Source organism: Hemiscyllium ocellatum, chromosome 23 (genome assembly GCF_020745735.1).
Source record: "Hemiscyllium ocellatum isolate sHemOce1 chromosome 23, sHemOce1.pat.X.cur, whole genome shotgun sequence".
Taxonomy (NCBI): Eukaryota; Metazoa; Chordata; class Chondrichthyes; order Orectolobiformes; family Hemiscylliidae; genus Hemiscyllium; species Hemiscyllium ocellatum.
The window spans coordinates 18,319,527-18,345,746 of record NC_083423.1 but is presented as its reverse complement, the minus strand read 5'-3'; the positions used below and the strand labels follow the sequence as shown (position 1 = coordinate 18,345,746).

Below are 26,220 nucleotides of genomic sequence, written 5' to 3'. Positions count from 1 at the left end.
TGGAATACTCCAAATTGTCAAGCTCCTGGGTGAGAAGGGTGAACTGGCCCCATTTCTTATTTACCCACTCACTCGGTTAGCCCCAGAAGGCTAGTTTAACAAGTACCTTTTCCCTTGTAGATGCCTTTCTTCCAGGCCAAACGAATTTATATTTGCAACAGGAGCCAATTCAACCAAGTTTTTCTGAATTAATAGTGAGTTTATTAGCAAGAATTGATAATGCAACACACATGCATAGAAACATTAGAAATGACTGATGAGTCCAAACACAAGATGGAAGTTAAAAAGGTGTATTGATTAGTCTGAGTTCTGTGAAGTGTAGATGATGGGACGTTGCTGCCAGTACATTGGTTGATGTCAGTAGTATTGATGTTGGTATCTAAACATTTGATTTCAAGATGCCACACAAGAGACTACTGAGTAAGATAAGGGTCCATGGTGTCAGAGGCAAGGTGCTAGCATGGATAGAAGATTGGCTGTCTGGCAGAAACGAAGCTGAAAATGTGGTGCTGGAAAAGCGCAGCAGGTCAGGCAGCATACAAGGAACAGGAAATTCGACGTTTCGGGCATAAGCCCTTCTTGAGGAATGCTTATGCCCGAAACGTCGAATTTCCTGTTCCTTGGATGCTGCCTGACCTGCTGCGCTTTTCCAGCAACACATTTTCAGCTCTGATTTCCAACATCTGTAGACCTCACTTTCTCCTGTCTGGCAGAAAGCAGAGATTAGGGATAAAAGGGTCTTTCTCAAGATGGCAGCTAGTGACAAATGGTGTCCGCGAGGCTCAGTGTTGGGACCACAACTTTTCACTTTATACATTAATGATCTAGATGAAGGAACTGAAGGCATTCTGGCTATGTTTGCAGATGATACAAAGACAGGTAGAGGGGCAGATCACATTGAGGAGGCAGGGAGGCTGCCAAAGGATTTGGACAGAGTTTAGAAAGTGGACAAAGAAGTGGCAGATGGAGTACAACATGGGAAAGTACAACATGAACATGAAAATAAAGGAAGAAGAGAGGCACGGACTATTTTCTATATTGTGAGAAAATTCAAAAGTCTGAAGTGCAAAGAGACTTAGGAGTTCTAGTCCAGGATTCTCTCCAGGTAAACTCGCAGGTTGAGTCAGTATTTAGGAAGGCAAATGCAATGATGACATTTATTTTGAGAGGACTTAAATATAAAAGCAAGGATGTACTTCTGAGGCTCTAACTCTCTGGTCAGACCACATTTGAAGTAATGTGCGCAGTTTTGGGTTCCCATATCTTAGGTAGGATGTACTGGGCCCGTGTTCCAAGGTGGTTCACAAGAATGGTCCCAGGAATGAAAAGCTTAACATAAAAAAAATTTGAGGACTCTGGTGTATTCTCGAATGAGTTCAGAAGGATGAGGGGGATCGAATTGAATCTTACAGAGTACCGAATGGCCTGGACAGAGTAGATGTTGGGAAAATGTTTTCATTGGCAGCAGAGACTAGGACCAGAGGGCATAGCCATACAGTAAAGGGAAGACCTTTTAGAACAGAGATAGGAGGAACTTCTTGGAGAAACTTAGTGGTGAATCCATGGAATTCACTGCCAAGGCGGCTGTGGATGCCACATCATTGAGTATATTTAACACTGAGATATAGGTTCTTGAGTATCAAGGGGATCAAGGGTTATGAAAAGAAAGCACGAGAATGCGATTGAGAATCTTATCAGCCATGATTGAATGGCCTAATTTCTACTTTCATGGTCTTATCTTTTTGCATCGCTAAGACTCCTTTTAATCTGGGACACAGCAAAAACGGGCTGCACGATGTGTCGATCCAGGTCGTCTTTAGTGGTATGGCCTCCTGTGGTGGTCAACTAAAAGTAGGTCATCAATCCTCTCCACCATGCCACCCTCCAACATCTCCAGTCGCTGTCCATAAAATGGGGAGCAAGTTCTCTCATTCCTCTATGCGATCTGCTCACTAATAACAGTCAAGTCCAACAGTTTGAGATTTATTCCTGACTTACAGCTTCTAAAGTAGTGTGAGGGCTTTAAATACGGTATCCAGGAAACTCCAACAATGGTGAGTATTTCCACTTCTCCAGCTGTACAAACCCCCACAAAAGATGGCCAACAGCCTGGTTGTAAAATTACACATTATTGATGGGGATCTGGGGTGTATTGTTGAACTGTGACACCTAGGGTTCAGGTACATAGTTCCTTGAGTGTGGCGTCACAATTAGACAAGGTGGTGAAGAAGGGCTTTTGTACGCTTGCCTTCATTGGTCAGAGTATTCTGTATAGGAATTAGGGCATTACATCGCAGTTGTACAGGAGAGGCCATTTTTGGAATACTGGTTCAATTTTGGGCACCCTGCTATATGAAGGATATTATTAATTGGAAAGGGTGCAGAAAAGATTTACAAGGACGTTATCAGGACTGGTGGGTTTGAGTTACAAGGAGAGGCTGGAACCTTTTTCCCCCTTGGAGAAGAGAGATTGAGGGTATCTTTAGAGAGGTTTATAAAATCATGAGAGGCATAGATAAGGTAAATAGCAAAGGTTTTTTTCCCCCATAGGGGAATTCAAAACTAGAGCGCATAGTTGGAGGGGGAGGATTTAAAAGGGATCTAAGGGGCAATGTGTTCACACAGAAGGTGGTGCATACATTGAATGAACTGCCAGAGGAAGTGATTGATGCAGGTACATATACAATATTTTAAAAACATTTGGACAAGTACATGAATAGCAAAGGTTTAAAATAATATAGGTCAAATGCAGGCAAATGGGACTATAGTTTGGGAAACTTAACTGGCATGGACTGAAGGGTCTATTTCCATGCGGGATGACTCTATGACTTGAAGAGCAGAAGATTGCATGAGCAAAGTTGATGTAGCTTATGATCTAGCCTGATGGAACTCATTCAACAAAATACTAAATACAATCCGAAAATTCTGCCAGAATAATTTGCACTCCATGTTGCATTTATCATAGATATCACTGCAATGCATCTTCAATAGCATGGCCAATCCACCCTGACCTGGACATCTTTGGACTGTGGGAGGAAACTGGAGTGCCTTGGATAGGGCCTTGGATGGTGTTGTAGAGATTCAGGTCCATAATTCTTTGAAGGTTGTATCACATATCGATAGGGTGGTTAAGACAGCGTTTGGCACACTTGCCTTCATTGCTCAGCCTTTTAAGTATATAAGTTGTAAATACAATAAAGATTTAAAGTAGGAACATGTCTAATTAAACAGTCTATTGTTGACAGCTGTAAATGATTCTACGTAATCACAGAATTGGCAAAACTGTAAAATCAAAATAAATAATCAAATTGTTCCATGTTGTAGTAATCATTTTACTGCACTGAAATTCAAAATTTCATTTTGATGTTAATACAGAATGTGAAAAACACCTTCATTAAAATTGTAATACAATTAAAATATCTATTTCTGGCATTTATAATTGCACAATCCAACATTCCCCATTTGTAATCATATCACATTCATACTAATGGGCGACTTGCGAGAAAATAAGTGAAATTATATTTATCTTCCAGAAAAAACAGTACACAAAATATTGAATTTTTATCTGAAAGATATTCACAACTGAAGCAGCACAGGTTGATTTTATAATTACTTTCAAACAGGATCATGGTTAACTTACTGCATTTCTAAATATTTTGATTCAATCAATTTATTCAACAACAGATTTAAATAACTGAACCAAATTTGGGAACTGAGTAGTCATGGGTCACGATACTTAAGAATTATGGCAGAAAGGAAAAGAAAGTAGTATAGTGCTCTCATTATGTGATGAAATCAGTACATTAAAGAGAGATCTTGGATCATAGCTTGCCTTTATTGGTTAGTGCATCGAGTGTAGGAATTGGGAGGTCATGTGGCGGCTGTACAGACAATTGGTTAGGCCACTATTGGAATACTGCCTGCAATTCTGGTCTCCCTCCTTTCAGAAGGATGTTGTGAAACTTGAAAGGATTCAGAAAAGATTTACAAGGATGTTGCCAGGGTTGGAAGGTTTGAGCTTACAGGGAGACACTAAGTAGGCCGGGGCTATTTTTCCTGGAGCAGAGGTTGACCTTAGAGATTATAAAATCATGAGGAGCATGAATATGATAAATAGACAAGGTCTTTAGCCTGGGGTGGAGGAGTCCAAAACCAGAAGGCATGGGTTTAAGGTGAGAAGGAAAAGATTTAAAAAGAACCTAATGGCAACTTCTTTTACACAGAGGGTGGTGTGTGTATGGAATGGAAAGAGTTGCCAGAAGTGGTGGAGGCTAGTACAATTACAACATTTAAAAGGGATCTGGATGGGTTTACGAATAGGTTGGGTTTGGGCTAAATGCTGGAAAATAGGACAAGATTTATTTAGGATATCTAGTTGGCATGAATGAATTGGACCAAAGGGTCTGTTTCCCTGCTGTATATTTTTCTGACTCTAAAGGATCAAGATGTAGAATCTGTTTGGGTGAAATTGAGTGACTGCAAAGGACAGCAAAAAAATTGGTGGGAATTGTTTTATAGGTCACCAAACAATAATCATGTTTGGGCATAATATGAATTAAAAAATTAGGGATGTATGTAATGTAGATAATACATAATGGGAGGCTTCAATTTATTTATGGACTGAATAAATATTCTGCAATGTGGTAGGGGATAAATTCCTGGAGTATGTTTGAGATGGATTTCTGGAACAGTATGTTCAATAATCAACTACAGAATCAGGCTAGTTTAGCCTGAGTAATAAGTAATCAGAACTTGAGAAGGCACTAACTATAGTATGAATTTCATCTCAAGTTTGAATGTGATATGGTTCATTTTGAAACTAGGGTCTTAAATTTGAATGAGAGAACTTGATGGTATAGGGGTAAGTCGGCAATAGCAGAGTTAAAAACACACAAAGATTTGACAATAGACTGGCCATCAGTAGTATTTAAGGAAAAAAAAATAAAACCAGCAAGAAACAAAGGAAGCTATAAAAATCCCTTTAGTTACATGGAAAGGAATAATGTAAGTCCATTACAGAAGCAGGCAGAATTTACAATGGAGAACAGAGAAACAGAGGAGAAGCTATGGTTACTTAGGGTGTGTTCACAGAGGAAGATACCTAAAATCTCCTACAGTTACAAGATAACCTAGTTGGAAAAAAAAAGGCATAACATTTCCTAAATGCTGAGGGCATTGGAAGTCTGGCGTTCAAACGGGCGTCCTTGATCACGAGTTGCTAAGTACTAGCACGCAAATGCACCAAGATAAGGAAAGCAAATGGCATGGATTTGAGTACAAAAATAAAGACGTCTTGCTGCAGTTCTGAAGAACATTGGGGAGACCACACCAGGCACACAATGCAGAGCTCTAGTCAATAGATGCTCACCGCTAATCCCGGAGACAAATCCCTGGGATGGTGGACATGCCTCGAGGACAGACTGAAAAAATTGGGCCTATATTCTCTACAGTTTGAAGACTGAGAGATGGCCTATTTGAAACTTACAATATCTTTAGAGAGCCTGACTAGCTGGATGTAGATCGGGTGTAACCCCTGGCTGGTGAGTCTAAATCTATAGGATGCCATCTCAAAATAAATGGTAAGCCCTTTAAGACTGAGAAGAAGAAGAATTACTTCAACAGATGGTGGTGAACATTTGGAATTTTCTACTTCAGAGCGACGTGGAACTCAATCACTAAGCATGTTAAAAGCATGAATTGCTATACTGCTGATGACATCAGGGAATAACATGATAGTTTGTGGAAAGTGGCATCGAGTTATATGATTAACCATTCTCTATTTGAATAGCAGAATAACCTCACAGGGCTGAATGCCCTACTCATGTTCCTATGAGCCAGACAGTATGGAAGTTAATATGGCAGTTATACAGCTAACTTACCGTTGTAATGCATGCACATGATCATATTACAGAGCTCCAGCAACAGATAATGGCAGTGAACGGTGATAGGTTAGTTAAATCACAGATAGATGAGCTAATACTAAATGTAATGGTGATAGTGTAATGTAATGTAGTGGACCAGTGAGGCAGAAGATGATTAGGTTAGGAAGGCAAAGGAAGCCAGTACGATGGTGTATGCTAATGCTCTTCAGATAATCAGATAAGCATGGTAAGCTAAGACTGTATAAACTGCAGCGAAACAAAAGGTCTTGTGGGCAGATAGGGAAGACATTTTCTGGCTGTCACAGCTTTGATTTTGCAAGATTAAAGTGTAATTTCGTGAAGGATTTCCTGCATCTCCTGGTAATTTTTTTTTTAAAAACAGAATATTGAATGATTCTTCCACAACAACAACTATCTTCATGAGAAAGAGGGAAAAAGGTATATTTGTGAAAAGATGATGCTTATACTATTTGAACTTGTGAGGACTTCTCTAATTTGTTTCCTGTCATTAATAAGTTGTACATCATTGATGCCTGTTTAATGAATCACAAAAATATACTTCACTATGGATGCAGAACTGATGACATATATCATTCTAGTTAAAACACCAGCATTTGAACCCCGAACATAAAATTAGAGAGTTTCCTTATTGTCTTGATCTCTAAGTACATAAACTTCTGATTAAGATAAACTATCTTAAAGGTGCCAGGGTAAGTTCAGAAACAAATCTTTTATACAGAACCTTTGTCTGAATAGGCACAGTCAGCAAAAGCACGCCAATTACGCTGAACTGTTTTAAAACTTTAGGAAGAGCCCTGCTATTGTGACTATTTTTGGGCACCACACATTAAGGAGAATGTCAAGGCCTAAGAGAATGTGCAGGATACCAATAGGGTTGAAAGGCTTCAGTTATAAGGAAAAAGCAGAGCAAACAGGATTGTTCTCCTTCCAGCTGAGAAAGTTAAGAGGACATGTGAAACAGCTGGCTAAAATCATGAAAATCTTGATTGTGTAAATAAAATAAACCATTTCCAAAGGTAGATGTGTTAGCAACCAAAAGATAGAGATTTAAGCTAACTGCCAAAAAGACCAAAATGATTTGGATGAGAATACTGGAGGCGTGGTTAGTAAGTCAGCAGATAACACCAAGATTGGTGGTATAGTGGACAGTGAAGAAGGTTATCTAACATTACAAAGAAATCTTGATCAATGGGCTGAAGAGTGGCAAATGGAATTTAATTTGGATAAATGTGAGGCATTATATTTTGGTAAAACAAACAAAGACAAGATTTATATAATTAAAGATAGGGCCTTGGATGGTGTTGCAGAGATTTGGGTCCATAATTCTTTGAAGGTTGTATCACATATCAATAGGGTGGTTAAGACAGCGTTTGGCACACTTGCCTTCATTGCTCAGCCCTTTAAGTATATAAGTTGGAATGTTACTTTGAGGTTGTAGAGGATTCTTCAGGAGTAGTGTGTCCTGTTCTGGTCTCCCTGTTCCAGGAAGGATATTATTAAGCTGGAGAGGGTTCAGAGGAGGTTTACCAGGATGTTGTCAGGACTAGAGGGCTTAAGTTGTAAAGGAGAGGCTGAATAGGCTGTGCCGTTTTCAGTGAGGCGTACGAGGTTGAGGGGTGTCCTTTGTAAAATCATTCGTATAGACCAGTTGTAGGTGTTTTTAAGATGGGGGATTTCAAGACGAGAGGACATATTTTTTAAGGCAAAAGGAGAAAGATTTAAAGAAGACATTTGAGGGGCAATTTTATTTTTTATAACACAATGTGTGGACTGAACATGGAAAGGAAGTGGTGAATGCAGGTACAGGTATAACATTTAAAAGTCATCTGGTTAAGTACATGAATAAGAAATGTTTGGAGAGATAGGGGCCAAATGCAGGCAGGTGGGATTAGTTTGTTTCTGTGTTGTGTGATTTTATAACAGTGATAACATTGTTTGTAGTGATTTGGTATCTTGTCTTTCTAAAACACTGGCGAAACTGGATTTCACAATTGCTTTCAAACAGAAATTCTGCATCTGGGCAAAAAGATGATGAGTGGGATTACTTAAATAATTCTTTCAAAGAATCTACACAGTCACAATGGGTTGAAGCGCAACCTTCTTCTGTGGTGTATGGAATCTAGGATTCTCAAAGACAAAATGACAGGTTTCACTCAGGAAACATAATATAAATCAGAAGAACAAACACTCGATAGACAAGTTTCAGGATTATTTCTTTTGATCAAGAGAAGACAAGATTGATAAAGTCTCTTGGTATTGATGTACCAAAAAAAAGGAAAAAAAAGGATATTATCTCCTCCTCACAGTTTGGATTGAGTGACAGCAACTGGATGGTGAGACATAAGGTGCTCTTCTAGAAATACAAGGATCTTTTTCCAGGAATCCTTTTGAGCATCCGAGTGAGGTTTAGCTTCTCCTCCCCACAAAATAGTTACTAAAAGTGTAAAATGAGGAATATTAGATAGAAGATTTTGGGAGGTTAGATCTATAGTATGATTGGGAGGTGAATAACTAAATAAATTCTCACAACTACCACTTATGTTATTTTTCTTAGATCCTTATTGTAGAAAGACTTGCAATTTTGATCCTAGATGGGATTATTGCAAAACAGAAAGTAAATGTTTTTAGAATTTCCATATTACCTTTCAGTACAGAGACCGAGATATATTTCCAGATTTGTTTCAGAAAGCAGCTTTGCTTTGAGGCACTGAATAACAATGGCTTCTATAGCAAGCGGAACAAATGGATTCTCTCCAAAGTCTTTAGTTAGTTAACAGTCGTGCACTTCCAATTTGCTTCTACAGCAAGCAAGCCCAAAACATGTGGTAGTTTGGATGTATGCACGCAATTATATTTTCAGATAAAAGTAAATGCAGAGGAAGTAACTTTTGTACACATTGGAGACCTTCAGAAAGTTGTTCCAAGTCCAAAGACTCTTCAATTGGGAGGGCACAGATCATTGCTGAAAATGTGTTGCTGCCTTCTACAGGAATTCAAGCTCATGCCCAAAATGTCGATTCTCCTGTTCCTTGGATGCTGCTTGACCTGCTGCGCTTTTCCAGCAACACATTTTCTGCTCTGATCTCCAGCATCTGCATTCCTCACTTTCTCCTAGGGCACAGATCACTCCTGGAATAAGGAACTGGAATATGAAAATGTTTGAAAATTCTGGGAATAAGGACTGGTTACATGTGATTTCTGGGAGTTGTGTTCAATAGTAATTGCAAAAAGGTCACAATTAGATGTGTGTTGTGGTTCACAAAGTGTTTCCAAAGTCAACTGACATGTTGGAAAAAATGAAGGCAGACAAGGGGTAGTTTTAAGGCCTGTTATTGCTGGACAGAGTTTATTGAACTGGACAGAGCTGATAGAGTCTTATTTGTTCTGGATTACATTAATGAAAAGAAACAAATTGATCATTTTGCTGATTAAATTAAAAAATTTACACTTTTGGTATAGCTCGTGGACTTGATTTCCCCCCTTGTTGAAATGTAACAATGCTAATTGTGCATACAAAGTAAATTTATATTTAATTGCAGAAGGGAATAGAAAGCTCAATTATTTTGCCAAAACGAAACTGGATGGATTTTAGGGAAATAAAGTTTTAGGGCTTCACAGATAAGATAGGATAACGAAACTAAATGAATTGCTTAAACTGAGAATTAGCGTGGACTTGAAAACCAATGGCCTCCTGTATCATAACAGTACCATTTCATAATATGCAGAATATCATCTTAGGGTCTAACAAATGAGGACAACACCATCTAAAATTATTTGAGTTATTGAACTGTTTGGAATATAAAGTGGTGCATCAGTGGCCAGAGTGTTACTTCTATTTTTGGTGTAGGCTTACCCGCTTTGTCTGAAGAAGGCACCTTAAACTTGGATTTTCTGAAGTGGGGGCTATATGGAGGCTCAATCAGATGTCCAGTCTGAGGGTATGCCAGTGTTGTGAGCAAGTGTTCCTTTCCTGCAGCTTTCAACACCTTCTGGATCTGAATCAGAAAACGTACATTTGTAATACACTGTATTCACCATTAAATCACAACACAAACCAATTAATTAACTGTGAAACAAAGAAGAATACCCATCTACCTCCACAGCTGATTCAGGTGCAGGCCAGTTCTGATCATCTTCTCCAAAAATAAGCATCATGGGGCATCTGATTTTATCAACCTGTTTATGAGTGAAGAGTTAACAGTATATTGGTGAGAATGAATTGCTGCAATAAGATCTTAGAGGTGTAAAAAAAATACACAATTCTTTCATGTAACTGAGAAGTATTACGACTGCCAGGTATTACCTTGGAAGCTACCTTATCTCAAAAATTTCTCTACATTTGGTTCCCTTAACAATATTTTCAAATTTGTTTAAGCATGGATCTTTAAACATGAATTTGTGCAACAAATGCTATTAAAACTTGTGTTCCAGTAGATAAAATTCACTTTAAATTTTGATTCTTCAAATATGTATGCAACTGAGCTCTACAAATCAAAATTATGATTTGATTTTAGTTCATAATAGACAGGTAGCCAATTTACAAATTTGAAACAATCAACCTATGCAGATGAGGTTTCTGGAAGAAATGTTTTAAGACCATAAGACATAGGAGTGGAAGTAAGGCCATTCGGCCTATCGAGTCCACTCCGCCATTCAATCATGGCTGATGGGCATTTCAACTCCACTTACCCGCATTCTCCCCATAGCCCTTAATTCCTCGAGACAACAAGAATCTATCAATCTCTGCCTTGAAGACATTTAGCGTCTCGGCCTCCACTGCACTCTGCGGCAATGAATTCCACAGGCCCACCACACTCTGGCTGAAGAAATGTCTCCACATTTCTGTTCTGAATTGACCCCTTCTAATTTTAAGGCTGTGTCCACGGGTCCTAGTGTCCTTGCCGAATGGAAACAATTTCCTAGCGTCCACCCTTTCCAAGCATGTATTATCTTGTACGTCTCTATTAAGTCTCCCCATAATCTTCTAAACTCCAATGAATACAATTTTACTTTGTTAAATGCGTGCTAGAAGTTGATGAAGGAGATCAGAAGTCTAATCAGTTTTAATTATTTATTCCCAAGTGAAACATTACAAATGTAAAGTTCTTAAATCTACTATCCCACAATGATGTTTTTAGATTTAAAGAAAAAAATTAACATGTCTGGATGGGCCATGACACACCTCAAAAGGGATCCTGAGCTTGGATATGAACATGGAATGAAGATCTAGACCTCTCTTAAGGGGCCTTGTGTTTCAAAAGCGGTCAAAAGAATCATTGGAATGCAGTCTGTATAAAGTAAGGTTACCAGTTTAATAAATTAAGTCAACTTGATACAATTCTGTCCAGCAACACAGAGGTTAAAGCTTCTGTGCTCCATGGTGAAACTGCACAGTTTACATTCGAAAATTATTTATATGATTTATAAGAGACAGCACAGCCTTAATTTCAAGAAAAGACCAATCAAATATAATAAGGTGACAAGATTTACAGCAGGTTAATCCAGTGATATTTCCTGAGAAACAGATTGTTTAACACACAAAATCATCCCATACTTGCTCATTCAAGATTAGTTCAAATACCAGACCAGATGATTCTGTCTTATGATTCATATTATGAAAACTCCATTGTTTTCTCTTATCTCAACCATCTCAGCAAAGCATCAGTTCAAGTTCACAGTGTCAAAGAAAATTCTGAAGCAATTTTATGTTATTTTAAATTGAAAAACCATTTTGTGGTTAATAAAATCTACATATAATGGTTGTTTCTGACAGCAACCTAAATTCAAAATTTTAGATCCTCAGGAACATCTGGTCTAGAGATAGGGACAATACTACGGTGACAAAAATTATTGTTTCTTTATATATTTTTGACAAATTGTTTGGACATGATATAACTGACTTTCATGTCCATTATATCATATGCTAAAGATATCATCTAATTGGTGTCATTCACTTGCATATCTTAACCTTATTTTTAAAATACACTGTTCATTGTATAAATTCTCTCTAAGATAACATACACTTCTTTCCTGCATTTATAACTTGACAAATTTCCATAAACACATTAAGATTCTTATTAGACAGAATCTACGTCTGTATATTCAACATATAATGCAACACACTCTTTCAAGGGATAATTAGTCATAAACAACAAATGCCAGTGATGCTGATATCCTCTGAATGAATAAACAACTGTAATCTGGCAATGAATTTCAAAAATCTCAATATTCACTGGCAAGATGTAGCCAATCAGCCATCGGACTAATTGGCTAATCGGCTAATCCTCAACTCACTTTCCTAGCTTTTCCCCACAACCCTCGATTCCCTTATTGATATCAGATTATTCAAGGCCAAGAGATATTTTAAAGACCTAGCAGCAACAACTTTCTATAATAAAGATTCACTGCTCCCTGACAGAAGAAATGTTTCATCTCTACTCTAAAAAGGTGACCCTCTACTCAGATTATTCCCTCTGGTCCTAGACTCTCCCAAAAGTAAACAAACTCTCCACATCTACTCTATTACACCTCCTAAGAATCTTGCATGTTTAAATAAGGTCACCTTTCATACTTCTAAACTCCACTAAGTATGTGTCCAACTTACTGAACCACTCCTCATAAGACAATCCTCCTACACCTAGGATAAATCTAGTGATTTCTAAGGACTCCCTCCAATTGTCATACATCCTTCATTAGCTAAGGGGAAAGCTGAGGGAGTGGGGCTTGAATCTTCACCTCTAGAAAGGGACCAGAATCAGCAAGACGTGGAACAACACACTTTGAATCTGACCTTAGACCTTTACCATCCTAACAAAGGTGTGCAATGAGGACAACCTCTCTCTTAAATGTCAGCAAAACCAAAGAACTGATCATTGACTTCAGAAAGAAAGGAGGCAAACATGCCTTCGTCTACATCAACGAAGCTGAGGTTGAGAGGGTGAAGAGCATCAAGTTCCAAGGATCGTTGATAAATGACAACCTGTTCTGGACTCCCATGCAGATGGAATAGTCAAAAAAGGTACAACAAAGCCTGTTCTTCCTCAGGTGGCTCGGGAAATTTTCAAAGTTCACAAGGATCTTCAACATTGAAAGCATACTGTCTAGGTGTGTAACAGCCTGGTACGGTAAGTGCTTTGCCCCGGAATGTAAGAAATTTCAGAAGGTTGTGTGCACATCCCAGACCATTACGGAAATCAACTTCCCACCCACGGACTCCATTTACATGACCTGTTGCTGCAGAAGGGCTGCCAACATCCTCAAAGACCCATCACATACAAGAAATGCTCTCCTACACCCCCTTCCATCAAGAAGATACAGGTACACTAACACACATACCACTACGTTCAGGAACAACCTCTTTATGGCCGTTATTAGATGGATGAATGGACTAACTTCCAATAATGCTGATGTTGATCTTGCCTAGTGCATGCTCTGTGTGACATAACCTGTATGCCTCTAAGTTTTTTTCACCTTATAATCTGTAAGTACTGCTTGTAAACAAAGCTTTTCACTGTATTTAAGAACATGTGACAACGAATAAATCAAATAATAGCTTGCATTTATACATACTTTTAACATAATAAAACAAAAGTCCAAAAGAAAATTGCAAATTTTGACATTAAGTCCTAAAAGGAGATTTTTGGACAGATGACCAAAATCTTGTTAAATAGGCAGTTAATGAGAAATGGCTTAAAGAAGAATATAGAGGCATACAATTGAAGAGGCTTTAGGAGGTAATATCAGAGCTTAAAGCCAAGAAAGCTGAAAGGACAGTCAACTATGGAGCAACTAAAGTCTGGGATACTCAAGAATACAGAAACCGTAGGAGATCAGAGATGGAATAGGGCAAGAGCATGGAAGGACTTGAAAATCAGGAAGGGAAATTTAAACCAACGTTGCTGAACCAGAAGCCAATGTAGGTGTATATGCACATGACACAATGATATGACAAGAGAATTGCATGAATTGCTCACCACCACCTTCTGAGTAACATTGGACAATAAATGCTATGCTCGCCAACGACGCTCCAAAGAATGATTAAAATATCAGAAGTCACACAACACCAGGTTATAGCCCAAAAGGTTTATTTGAAATCACAAGCTTTCGGAGCATTGCACCTTCATCAGGTTTACCTGACAAAGGAGCAGTGCTCCGAAAGCTTGTGGTTAAAATAAACCTGTGACTTCTAATTTTGTCCAACCCAATTCAATATCACCACCTCCACATCATGAATAAAATCTGTTTTTATTACATTGTTTACAAGCTAGATTAATTGATCAAAACAAATTCTGGATCAGCGGTGCTGGAAGAGCACAGCAGTTCAGACAGCATCCAACGCCTGAACTGCTGTGCTCTTCCAGCACCACTGATCCAGAATCTGGTTTCCAGCATCTGCAGTCATTGTTTTCATCCTGTTGATCAAAACAAAGCCAACATCAAAAGTTCTGTCATCAACACCTTTAAATTATCTACTGAAATCATTTCGTAACCTGGCGTAGCTACAAAGTGGCAGGTAAAACATACTGTCACAAAATTTATCCGATGACAAATTAATTACACTGGGATAAGAACTAAGTGTGTGATCTATCAATGACAACTTGCACAGTCAGTGGGAACATACCTCATTAACCTGGCAAGTAGGCATAAGTTCCAAATCTAAGTCTTCCTGTTCCGTATCCTTGGAAACTCTACTCATATCACGTGGATTGAGGTTAGGGCAATTAATTTTGCAAAGGTCTTATCTCATGACCCCAGTCTCTTTAGCTGTGAGAAATATGCTTGATCTGACATGCATTTTTTTAAAAATTTGCATGTTTGACAATCCTACAGTATTAGAATACTACAGTGGAGATCACTTGGCTGTATACCAGTATACAGTTGGCCAGTATACCACCAATCATTAGCCTACATGCTGCTACAATAAATGACAGAAATGTCATTGATAAGACGGAACATTCACCCATTACAAAACCTTAAAAGGAGTCTGTTGCTTTCTTGTCCTTTCTGCCAGACTTTTGCAAGAGATATCACAGCATACCAAGGGAACCATCAATTAATTACAGGGCCATGCATTCTCCAGTTGACTAAATTTAGAGATATTAGATACTGAAATCCATAAAAGAAAGTCTGATTTATAAAAACGACAGGATCGCAAACAGTTAACAGTGAGAGTGATGTGGGACAAAAACAGAAATTGCTGGAAAAGCTCAGCAGGTCTGGCAGCATCATTTGGAAAGAAATTCGAGTTAACATTCTGGATTTCCTACTGAACTGTATGCATTTTACTATTCCTTTACATAGCAGAAACGTTTACCTGAACCATGCTCTTTGGATCATCTGGGAATGGCAAAGGAACATTTCTCCATATCACACTACCATCTTCTGTAATCTTAATTTTGTTTTCATCCCTAGGTAGGAGGCAAAAATAAAGTCAATGTGGACTGATATTAATGGAGTGCATTGCCTCTTTCTGGATCCCCAACTTCACTAGTTGCAACAGAAGTTTAATTACTCTTACAAACAATTATGCTTAGCTTCTTTCTGTTGATTTTCTCCTTGCTGAGGTAAAGAGACTAAGTATTCTGTTGATTCCGAAACTAATGCCGTCAGGAGTTCTCAACTCCTGGCAGGGACACCCATGACAGTAAGATGGAGGGAAGGAACCAGGCAAAGTGTAATCCAAAGTACAAAATGACAATTCAGGCATACAACATTCATGTGAACACCTACAATCATGAATGAAGGCTGCAGCAGTAGGGGGATCTCCCGTTATCGAGATTTCCTTATCGCTGGAACTGGATCTGCTACAGTCTAATGTGCAACAGCATTACCACATTGAAAGATGTCCTGCACAACACGTCTACCTAGAGGCATTAAAATCCTCAACTTGAATACAGAGCTCTGCAGTGATTGACAAGAGGTGACAGGGACGGATTGTGAAAGATCATGTCCCTAGTTTTGGATCAGTATGTAGGGGGCGGGGTTTGATTTAGTCATTTTTGCTCTTGGAATAATAACTGAAAAACATTTTGGTTGTTTTCTACATGACTGAGCTTCACGATCCACTCACCCTACGTGAGGAAGGAGATAGAAAAAGCGCCCTAAAAATGATTTGTTGTGGAAACCACATCCAGCAGGCTCATCTACCTACAGTCTCAAAACCAAAGTCAAACTCCATTTCAGAACTTAGAATGTAAAAAGACTAATGGATAACAAACAAAACAGTTGTGCAGTAAGGACAACTCATAACTCTTAACACTTCAACTCTGTGTAAAAGATTTGAGGAGCATGCAAAAGGTAGTTGAGGGAAGAACATGGCAGTTACTCCTTCTTTTGCAGTGGAAAACCTGAAGATCATCCAAATACACGTCCTTGATAGTAAATTCAATTCACAAACACGTCAAACAACTCTATCCTTGGTGACATCGACTATCAGCTCACGACTTTCCGCCTACAACTTACCAAGAACCAGTAAGTAAAGGTCATGACTGAATACTGTTGGGATGCTTTCACTAGTACGATGTTTAATTTAGATCCAGGGAGGGTGAGATAACTGTACCTGTTACAAACAAGTGTTTTTAGCACCGGGCCTGAACGGGTTAAACTACAGCTGGACTAAAAGCTGCAGCCATTCTAACCAAACCACAGAAAAGGCTAGCTGATAAACATTATGCAAATCATTCCATTAAAACATTGAAACTCGTAACTGCCGGACATTACTCATGAAGGAAGTCACTGCTATCTTGCTAATGGTTCCATTGAAATGTGTAATTGTGTAACTGTTAGACTAGCTGCAAATTGGCTTACTTAAGTGACCCATCGAAACTGTAGGGTAACGAGACGTATAGAAATGACAAATGGAATGTTGAGTTTGTAAGCCAACAATGTATTTATTGATTAAGTAAATGGGATGGCTGGCCCCGGAATGTCGGAACTATTGTTCAGCACGGCAGGAACCGAACAGACACCTCGACACGGCCAGGAATCTGAGCAGTCAGTGAGGAGTATAACTGGAGCAAGCCCGAACAGAAGAGCAGAAGGCGCCTTCTCCAGCAAGCCAGACAGCTTGCTGTATCACGGACGATTCTCTCTCTCTCTCTCTCCCAAATAAAGCGGGTTGTATTCTGAATCTGGTCGGGTGTCTCTCTGTCTCCCTCCAAAACGAACACCGGGACGGTAGTTTCCGTCCTAACAATACGCTCCACCCTTAGTGCCACAGATGAGTCCAAAGAAAGACTCTATTCCACCTTGGTCACCATAGTTACCAATATTCCCAAGGAAGATAAAAATGTCATCCTTGGCACCTCAAATACCAGGGTTGGAAAGGATGCCCAACTCTGGAAAGAACTACAGATATCCCCTGCTTTTCAAACTTTCATTCTATGCCACTTCACTTTTACGAAAGACCCACATTAGTACCTGCTTTCGCTAACCGAAAGAGAATTTTCACTTTACAAAAAAGCGCATGAGCAGCAAGAGTGGCACTGGCAAGTGCCTTCCCCGGGAACTACACTCAGCATCAAGCCACCATAGGTTTAAACTGTGTCTGTGAACATCTGTGCTTTATCTCTACTTATTTTGTGCATCAATTAGCAAAATGTATCCTAAGGTATCAGAAAAGCCTAAGAGAGCTCATAAGGGTGTAACACTTAGCGTAAAATTGGACGTAATTAAGCGTTTCGATCGTGGTCAACGAAATAAAGACATTGTGCGTACGGTGAACTTGCCTGCGTCCACCATTCATACTATTTACACAAAGAACGAAAGGATCTCGAAAGCTGCAGAAGTTACTATTGGTTCTGCTAGTAGCAAAGTGGCCTTTTTTAATTGGCATCAGTAATGGATAAAATGGAAAGTTTATTGTTCAAGTGGATTAACAGGTGTACAAAGCGTGGTGTTCCGTTAAGTTATCTTATACTTAAGTCACTCTTTTTAATAAGCTAAAACAGAAAACCACTGGACGATGATGATGAAAATGTTGTGAAATTGGAATTTAAAGGTAGTCACGGTGGTTTGATCAGTTTGAGGTGAGGGTTGCTTTATAGCTCAAAGGTTACTGGAGAATGTGCTTCGGCTAATAGTGAAGTTGCCAAGAAGTTCCCAGAAGAACTGAACTGAAGAAATAATGATAGAAGGTGATTACTCATATAAGCAAGCATTTATTTGTGACAAAACTGGAATTTATTGGAAAAAAATATTGCCGAGCAAGACATTTATTTCGATAGAAGAAAAGCAGGCTATGGAGCAAGGTATCGAAGGACAGGTTTACCCTAATGCCTATTACTAATGCCACTGGTGATGCTGTCCTTAGGCCTCTACTAGTATACCATTCAGAAAATCCATGGGCACTTAAAAGGCCTTGATAAGAATACTCTTCCTGTTGTGTTTCGTTCACATCCAAGCAGTTGAAATACCCAATCAATTTTTTCTGAGTACTATCAGTGAATAAGTTAGCCCTTTTGTTGAAAAATACTGGAGAGAAAATAATCTTGTTTTTGTCGATAATTGTGCTGCAATACAATTGTGCGTTTTATTGTAAGTGCCATTGACAGACAGGGCAACTCTGAAGCATCTTTGCAAGAGATCTGGAAAGGTTACAATGTAAAATTGGGAATCGCTGACCTTGGATATGCTCTCAATAGGCTAACGGTTTCGATGAAAAATGGCCTTTGGAGAAAACTGTATCCCAAAGCGGTGAATGATTTTAAAGGCTTCGAACCAACAACATTAAATATGGCAATGACGACTTTGGCTAAGGTGGCTGGGTTTGTGGAAGTTGACAAAGATGATGTTGAAGAGGTTTTGGCATCCCATGACCAAGAACTGGCAGATGAAGAGCTGTTGTAATTGCAAGAGGAAAGGATACAAATCAAAACAAAATGCAAAAGCTAACGGCCCGAAAATAGTCATCCAGGAACTGAATGTGATGCATTGCATGAGATTCGTGCTACGATTGCAGAAAAGTATGACTTTAATTTTGGAAGGACACGTAGATTTAGGGCAGATTTGCACGATGTTTGGAGTGCCTACAAAGAATTATGATAGAAAATTGCATGAGGCCTAGCAGTCAAGCATACTGTCATATTTTAAGTCTTCCATATTAGCCACCACAGACTAAGAATCTCAACCTTCAACATCGAGGCAGGCAGACATAGAAGAAAGGGTAGATGTTAGTGACTTGCCTGCCCATATGGATTCAGATGAAAATGCGATGTGAGGAGATGACCCTCCTCTTCTCTCTCCTACAACCCAGTCTCCCACCACTCCTACCTCCAGTGTTATATGTTAGCATCAGCTTAGGTTTTGTTTGCTATTTGGTATGATTTGGTAAGTTTTTTGGGGGTCTGGGAATGCTCAAAAATTTTTCCCATATAAATTAATGGTAATTACTTCTTCACGTTACACCATTTTGGCTTACAAGAAGTTTCATAGGAACGCTCTAATTTCGGGTAGTCGAGGCCACCTGTACCAGAAAGGAAGGAGTTGGGAATTGCAACTTCAATTGTAACAGGATTCTCCTGCACACCAAATGTGCAAAACACCAGCTGGTCCCCATTGTTTAGCCAAATAGACAAATTAAAGACTTCTTGGAGGCATCCATGATCAAAGCACTGATATGTGGTCAACTATGGTCATTGTTCAATCCTGAGATCAAAAGGGTGCCCTCATTACCAAAGCCATGATCAGTACACATGACAATTGGGCAGACAACCACCTCATTCACTCCTCAATGTCCATCAAATGCCAGCAGAATCGACTGAAGATGAAAGAACAGTTCAGTAAGAATCTCAACATTAAGCTGCTTCAAAAGCCAAGCAGATTAGCAAACCTCCAACAATGCCTTCACCAAAATCTCCAGAGTTCTTTTTAACAGAGTGAAGGAAATCCGGAAACAGCTGAAGACAACCAACATCTCATGCTGTGAAGACAGACCAGGAAGCACCAAGCATGGTTTGATGAGAATGATATAATCTTCTAAGACCTCACCGACATGAGGAAGAAATCTTTCCTCATGGTGAAATAGCAACATTAGTGAGGAAAATGGGAGAATTCATCAAACTGTAAAAGGTGGAGTTAAAAAAACAAAAGGAGGGGAATCAAGAACCAATGGTGGACTGTGAAAGCTAAGGTACTGCAACTCCTTACAGACATGCACAACACCCAGGGATTCTGCTGGGCCACCAAGGCAATATATTGACCCAGCACCTTTGGCCTCAAACCAGAGCAGAGTAAGGTTGAAACCCTTTTGAGAGACAGAGAATCATCAGCCTCCAATGGAAAAAACACTGCAAAGAACACCTAAACCACAATACAATTGTCATCAAGGTTGTGTTTGAGGAAATTTCCAAGTTCCCATCAAAGGTGATCTTGCATTCCCATCCAGTATGGATGAAGTTGAAGCAGTTATCAAACACATGGAAAATGGAGCAGGAGTAGACGGGATTCCAACAGAGATTTTCAAACTTGGAGAAAAAGAGCTATTCCCCAACTGTTGCTGAAAATCTAAGACAAAGAGGAACCCAGCTGATCTCCGTGATGTTGCAATCTCAACTATCTTCAAAAAAGCAAACAAAGTGGACTGTCAGAACTACTAATGAATCTCCCTACTCTCTTTTGCTGGGAAGAACATTGCCTGAATTCTCACTAGGCACCTTCTCCTAGGAAGGAGATCTTCCTGAAAGCCAATGCTGCTTTTGACCAAATCATGCAACTCTGGACTTGATTTTCATTGCTCAGCAATTCCAAGAGAAAGGCTTGGAGCCACACCAACCACGTGGGCTTTCATTGATCTAACCAAAGCTTTTGACTCAGTCAGTTGGGAACTGCTATGGAAGACCCAGTCAAAGGCCAGTGAAATTCATGAACATCCTCCATTTCGTCCATGACGTGATGCTGTCAGTAGAGTAGTCTTCACCAAAAGGGTGCCCTCATTACCAAAGCCACAGTCAGAAGCGTTGAGGGCAAAACAGGAATCAAGCAGGGTTGTGTCACTACCTCCATCTTCATATCTTCAAGAACAAGCTTTCTTAATGTGGTCATTGTCCACATGATGCAGGGAAAACCTTTCAACAGCAACTCCAAGTTGAAATCCAAGAAGAGAACAACATCTGCCTTGTGTAAGTTCAGTCCATGGATTGCAACGGGATCTCTGCTCTCTTGGAAGAGAATCTTCAAGCCTTGCTCAATGCATTCATGGAAGTATACTGAAGAATTTGACTCCGCCTAAACCTGAAGACTCAAATCCTTTACAAACCCGTCCAAGGTCAAGTTCCAGTCCATCTTAAGTTCCATTAAGATCAACGGAGAAATCCTCCCTGAATTTGAATATTTCCCTTACCTGGGAAACTGCATTGATGACACCTTAGATGAGAAGTAGAGATTCAATGTTGTATCCAATCCATGAGCACTGTCCACAAATGCCTAAGGACGAGAGTCATCAATCCATGCTGATACCAACATCCTTGTATATAATGCAAGAATCATTCTAATGCTTCTATATGGCTCTGAAACTTGTACATACAAATGTCACCTTAATATCTCTGAGAAGTACTATTAATGCTATTTGAGATGGATTCAATGCATCAGTTGGGAGGAAAGGTGTACTACCAGCATCATTCAAGCAGCTAATACCACCAGCATCAATGCAGTCATAATCCAAAACCAACGCAGCTGGGCCAGCCACATGCTTAAGATGTTTAAGTTCCAATTGCCAAAGCAAAGTCCAGCACACAAGCCAACCTTCCATCCGCTGACTCCATTTATACTTCATGCTGTCTTGGGAAGGTAGCCAATATGATCAAAGCTCTCTCCCACTCAGATTATAATCTCTTCCAACCTCTTCTGTCAGGCAGAACATTCAAAAGCTTAAATACAAACAGATGCAAGAACAGCTTCTTCCCCATTGTTATTTCAACTTCTGAAAGGTCCTCAAAATTTTAAATTTAATGTTGATCTCGCTCTTTCAACAGTGTCTTGGCAGCTGCAGCATTGTATGCCTTGCTCTCGCTAAATAAAGCTTTTTACTGTACCTCGGTACATGTGACAATAATAAATCAAATGAAAACTTCTTCATCTAGCTTAAGGAAGACCCTTGAATAAGATGAAGATAAAGGAAGCATTTCAAAGATTCCCTGAATGCTTCTCTCAAGAACTGCAACACAGATGCCAATGCATGGGAGGGAGACCCTCATTCAGAAGAAACCAACTTGGAGGAAACTTCAGTATGGAGGGGCATGATTCTTCAGGAACACCCATCAGCAGAAGGAAGTACATAAAAAAAAGAACCAGAGAAAGGAATGCCAATGGTCTCAAGGACAAGGACAAACTCCATCTCCTGGAAACACCTGCCAAATTTGTAATCAGAAATGTGGTTCTCAGATTGGGCTCATCAGCCACACAAAGTCCCACAGAACCCATGACCAGTGACACAGAATTTCCTAGAAGAATAATCATACCGGTTAGCAAGCGACTGACAATATTTAGCTGTAATAGGTTTAGAACAAAAAGATCCATTGGCTAGGTTTTTTCAAAAAACAAAATAATTTATTACAAAACACGACTTATTCTATAGAGATGCAAGGCTAATTAACACAATTTGAAATATACAAGTATAAATATCTACACTTCTAAATAAACACACACGCACACACCTCTTAACAAAGGCAGCTTTCCTAGGATTTCAAAGTGTATTTGGTTCAATAAGCATCGCTTTCAGAAGCTGGTCAGGAGAACAGCTGAAATAGTGCTTTAGTTCTTGCACTGGACCATCAGCAGAATTATATTCAACTACTAGCTACAATTTCAGAGATTTTTCAAGTAGGTAGGAAAAGATTCGTTGAATAGCTTCTCGCACGCTCTCTGTAGGGTATAACCCCAACTGAGCTCCAATTAATTTCCAGACAAAATAGAAACTCTTAACAGCCAAAAGTCAAGGCATGAGATTTTTGGCCAACGAAACCAGCAGGTAGCTTAGGGCACATGACTATCAAATGGAGCAGATAACAGAACAGGTATCTTACGACTTTTCAAATGAGTCAGAAAGGTTTTCAGAACCTTTAGTCAAAAGCCTCGTTAAAGAGTCTTCCATAACAAAAGAAAGTCAATAGAATATATTTTCTGTCAAGTTCATTAGCTATTCCAATTTTTTGATTTACTGTTGATTCCACAATAGTGGAGGAAATATTTAGTCTTTTTTAACATAACCATTCACTTTCATGCACTTAATTGTAATCAGCAATTGCACCACCCTTACATTAAATGTACAGCAACCCATGAAAAGAAAACTTACTTGTTCCCACGTGAAAAACAGCAGATATACATAGCATGAAATACCACAAAATTACAACAACTTACTTGTGAGAATCAGGAAATAGGATCTGTTGTCCTTCCAGAAGACCTTTATAATGGCTTCCACTAATGCAGACTAAGCACTTTGGCTAAGGAAAAAAAGACAGATCATTCTTAAAAGCTCAATGAATCTACTGCCGTAGTTGAGTGAAAAAAAAAACTTGGTGGTAGTGGTAAAATTAAATTGATGGATATGAAGCTAGGTAACAGGATACCAATGTTTTGCAAATAATCCATTACAAAGACCAAAACACTAATTGCATATGACACAAAAAGAAAACACACACCAGCTCAGAAATTTACTCAGATTGTCCACCAAAAGTTTAGCTTTTTCCTGCACAAATGCAAGACTTGCTGAATACACCTCCACTACAAAACAGTATTCCATGGTTCTTAAGCTAGTTTTAAGCTAAATAAATACTGTGATGGAGCATTTATGGGTAATCAATTGTCATTTTGACTTGCTACTGTAATTTTTCTTTCACAAGCTTCCTTTAGTAATCAGATGTTTCAAAAAAATCTATCTTTCAGTTACTCTGTAGGTACTGAATTATTACAGACAACACACATTGGGTAGATCCAAATCCAGTTAAGATCTCAAAGTAGTAATCTTTTAAAAAAATCTCTAATCGTTCAGAGGGCAGCTGAGTGTCAACTACATTGGAGTCACATTAAGATGACAGACTTCCTTCCCAAAAGAACATTAGTGAACCGAATGTGTTTTTGCAAAAATTGGCAGAAGTTACAGGGTTGCCATTAGACGAGCCTTTTATTCCAGATATTTTTCTGATTGATTTCAAATTTCACATTCTGCAATGACGTATCTTGAATCCATGTTTCCAGAACATCAACCTGCTGTTCTGGATTACTAGTCGAGTGACAATACCACTATGCCATCACCTCACCAAGATAAATGAGGCAGATATAGTATCATATTCTTCTATCAAGCCATATTTACATAAGAAATGTCATATTCTTCAATTAAATATGTTGCACAGCTGGTCAACTTACATGAATGTTTGGGATCTCCGTTGCCATTAGGAGTGCAAGTGTGAATCCAAGTGAGAGTCCCAAAATGGCAACATTGCCTTTTGAAACCTTTGCATGGTTATTAAGAGTGTTGAAGGCCTCCTGTGAATTAGTAAGTACAATACTATATAACCTTTGTGATTTAACAGAAGCATTGATATGAATCTGACAATCTTAAACACAAACACCAACTGCCTTTTCAGCATTCCCAAACACCTGTTAGCCTGAGCCCAAGCCTCACTTGGTCCCATTTCCTGGGTCAGAATCATTTACAGATATTTTCTACTGAATCGGTTTAGAGATATTACAACACACCTCTGGAGCAGTTGGGTCTTGACATCATGCCTGGTTTACAGGCAGGGTCATTACCTCTGCAATACAAGAGTGCTTTCAGGGTCATCTACATGGTGAGGCACTTGGGTCTTTCACAGCACCACTTGAATGCTTACTTAGAGCATTCAAAGAAAGGGAAATATTGTAGTGTCTTCCCGACATTTTCTTTTTACAAATAGTCCAACATTTAGAATTTGACAATTACTTAGATATTTGGAGAGCAAATTGATCAAATAATTATCATCCATCTGCACACTCCCAAATCTGATACGTTACAAACAACAGGAAATAGAATACAAGACCACTGTTATTTGTGTTCCATTCTAACAGATAGTTAATGTGTTGGCAGCTGTGGTGTACAGCCACAGACCTATAACAGAAAGGACCTGAAAGTAGACTTTTCCTTGCTTTCCCAACTGTAGGCATTACCACAGAGGAAAATCAAGGTACAAAGTCGCAAACTTGAGAACAGTGAAAATAAATTAGATGTAGCATAAGAGGTCATCTCTAACTGTTAACATTACAAACTAAGCAATTCCAAATTCTAGTCATCAATAATTATGTGCTGCTCCCTGATAATACTAACATGCCCCCAAACACACACAACTCATTATAGCTGCACATAGTTAAAATGGGACAGTCAACATACCTTGTACCACCTTCAGTACAGATACATACACCCATTTAAAGTGCATTTTAATGGTGCTTTCATTCTAACAGTTTTAAAAACGTCCATTTTCACTTTAGCAGTTACTGTGTATGCTCAATCTTTTAAAAGCAAATCGATACTTAGCTGCTTCCCCACCTGCTCACCTCTCCTGTTTGCCACCACTGTACCAAATCTATTTACCATGACCTAGTCTGACCCTACCACCAGTCATTGATCTTTCCCAAACTCTCACCATCATGCTTGCCAACCCTCCTCCTGAACCCTTCCCATGAAGGGAGAGAGATGGAGAGGAGGAGGAAGTAGACAGTGGGCCAGAAACTGCATGGTCAGGAAACAAAGCAGGAACGTTGGAAGGAGTGGCAGGGTTGGAACAGTGAGTGGGTGGGGAAAGTTTTAAGAACTAGAGATCATACTGCCCATGCTCATTTATTCTTCAATTACAATGATTCAGTTAGTTAAAATGTTAATCTCACTCTATCAACACCCAGGCAAAGAAGCAACAAAAGGGAGTTGCAATCTGTTACCATCAAGACAGAAGAGAACAACATTTTTTGGACTTAAATGAAATACATTCCAAAGCAACTGAAACTAACGGGCATGAAGAATGTGAGAAAAGTCTGATCCATGCCAGCAACCACTGAAAGCGATTCATTTCGTGTGTGCATGATATTCTAAGGCTGTATTTACTGCCCAACCCAAGATCTCCTCGAGAAGGTGATCAGCTGCCTTCTTGAACCACCGCAATTCATTCGATATAGGTCAAAAACAATGCCATTAGGGAGGGAGTTCCAGGATGTTGACCCAGCAACACTGAAGGAATGTCAATATATTTCCAAATCTGGATGGTAAATGGCTTAGAGGGGGAATTTTTCAATGGTGGCGCTCCCATGTATCTGGTACCTTTGTCCTACATGTTAGTGATCATGATTTGGAAGGTAT

The 26,220-nt window shown here is 39.2% G+C and overlaps 1 protein-coding gene across 4 annotated transcripts in view; it reads right to left on the bottom strand.

Annotated features, from left to right (window-relative positions):
• Positions 1 to 672: 672 nt before the first annotated feature.
• The window catches only part of LOC132826682 (peroxisomal succinyl-coenzyme A thioesterase-like), a 51,510-nt gene continuing 25,962 nt past the window's right edge, over positions 673 to 26,220 (bottom strand). The window contains exons 7-12 of one of the 4 annotated variants that reach the window (XM_060842751.1): positions 24,261 to 24,380; positions 23,256 to 23,338; positions 15,217 to 15,310; positions 9,999 to 10,079; positions 9,757 to 9,898; positions 673 to 3,167 (exon numbers count right to left, since the gene is read on the bottom strand). In XM_060842751.1, coding sequence (XP_060698734.1) covers positions 3,163 to 3,167; positions 9,757 to 9,898; positions 9,999 to 10,079; positions 15,217 to 15,310; positions 23,256 to 23,338; positions 24,261 to 24,380 — 525 coding nt within the window. In that variant the 3' untranslated portion in view covers positions 673 to 3,162. Of the gene's footprint in view, positions 3,168 to 3,362; positions 8,338 to 8,765; positions 9,046 to 9,756; positions 9,899 to 9,998; positions 10,080 to 15,216; positions 15,311 to 23,255; positions 23,339 to 24,260; positions 24,381 to 26,220 lie in introns of those variants that run through there. The other 3 variants (XM_060842749.1, XM_060842748.1, XM_060842750.1) reach the window with 3 other exon arrangements.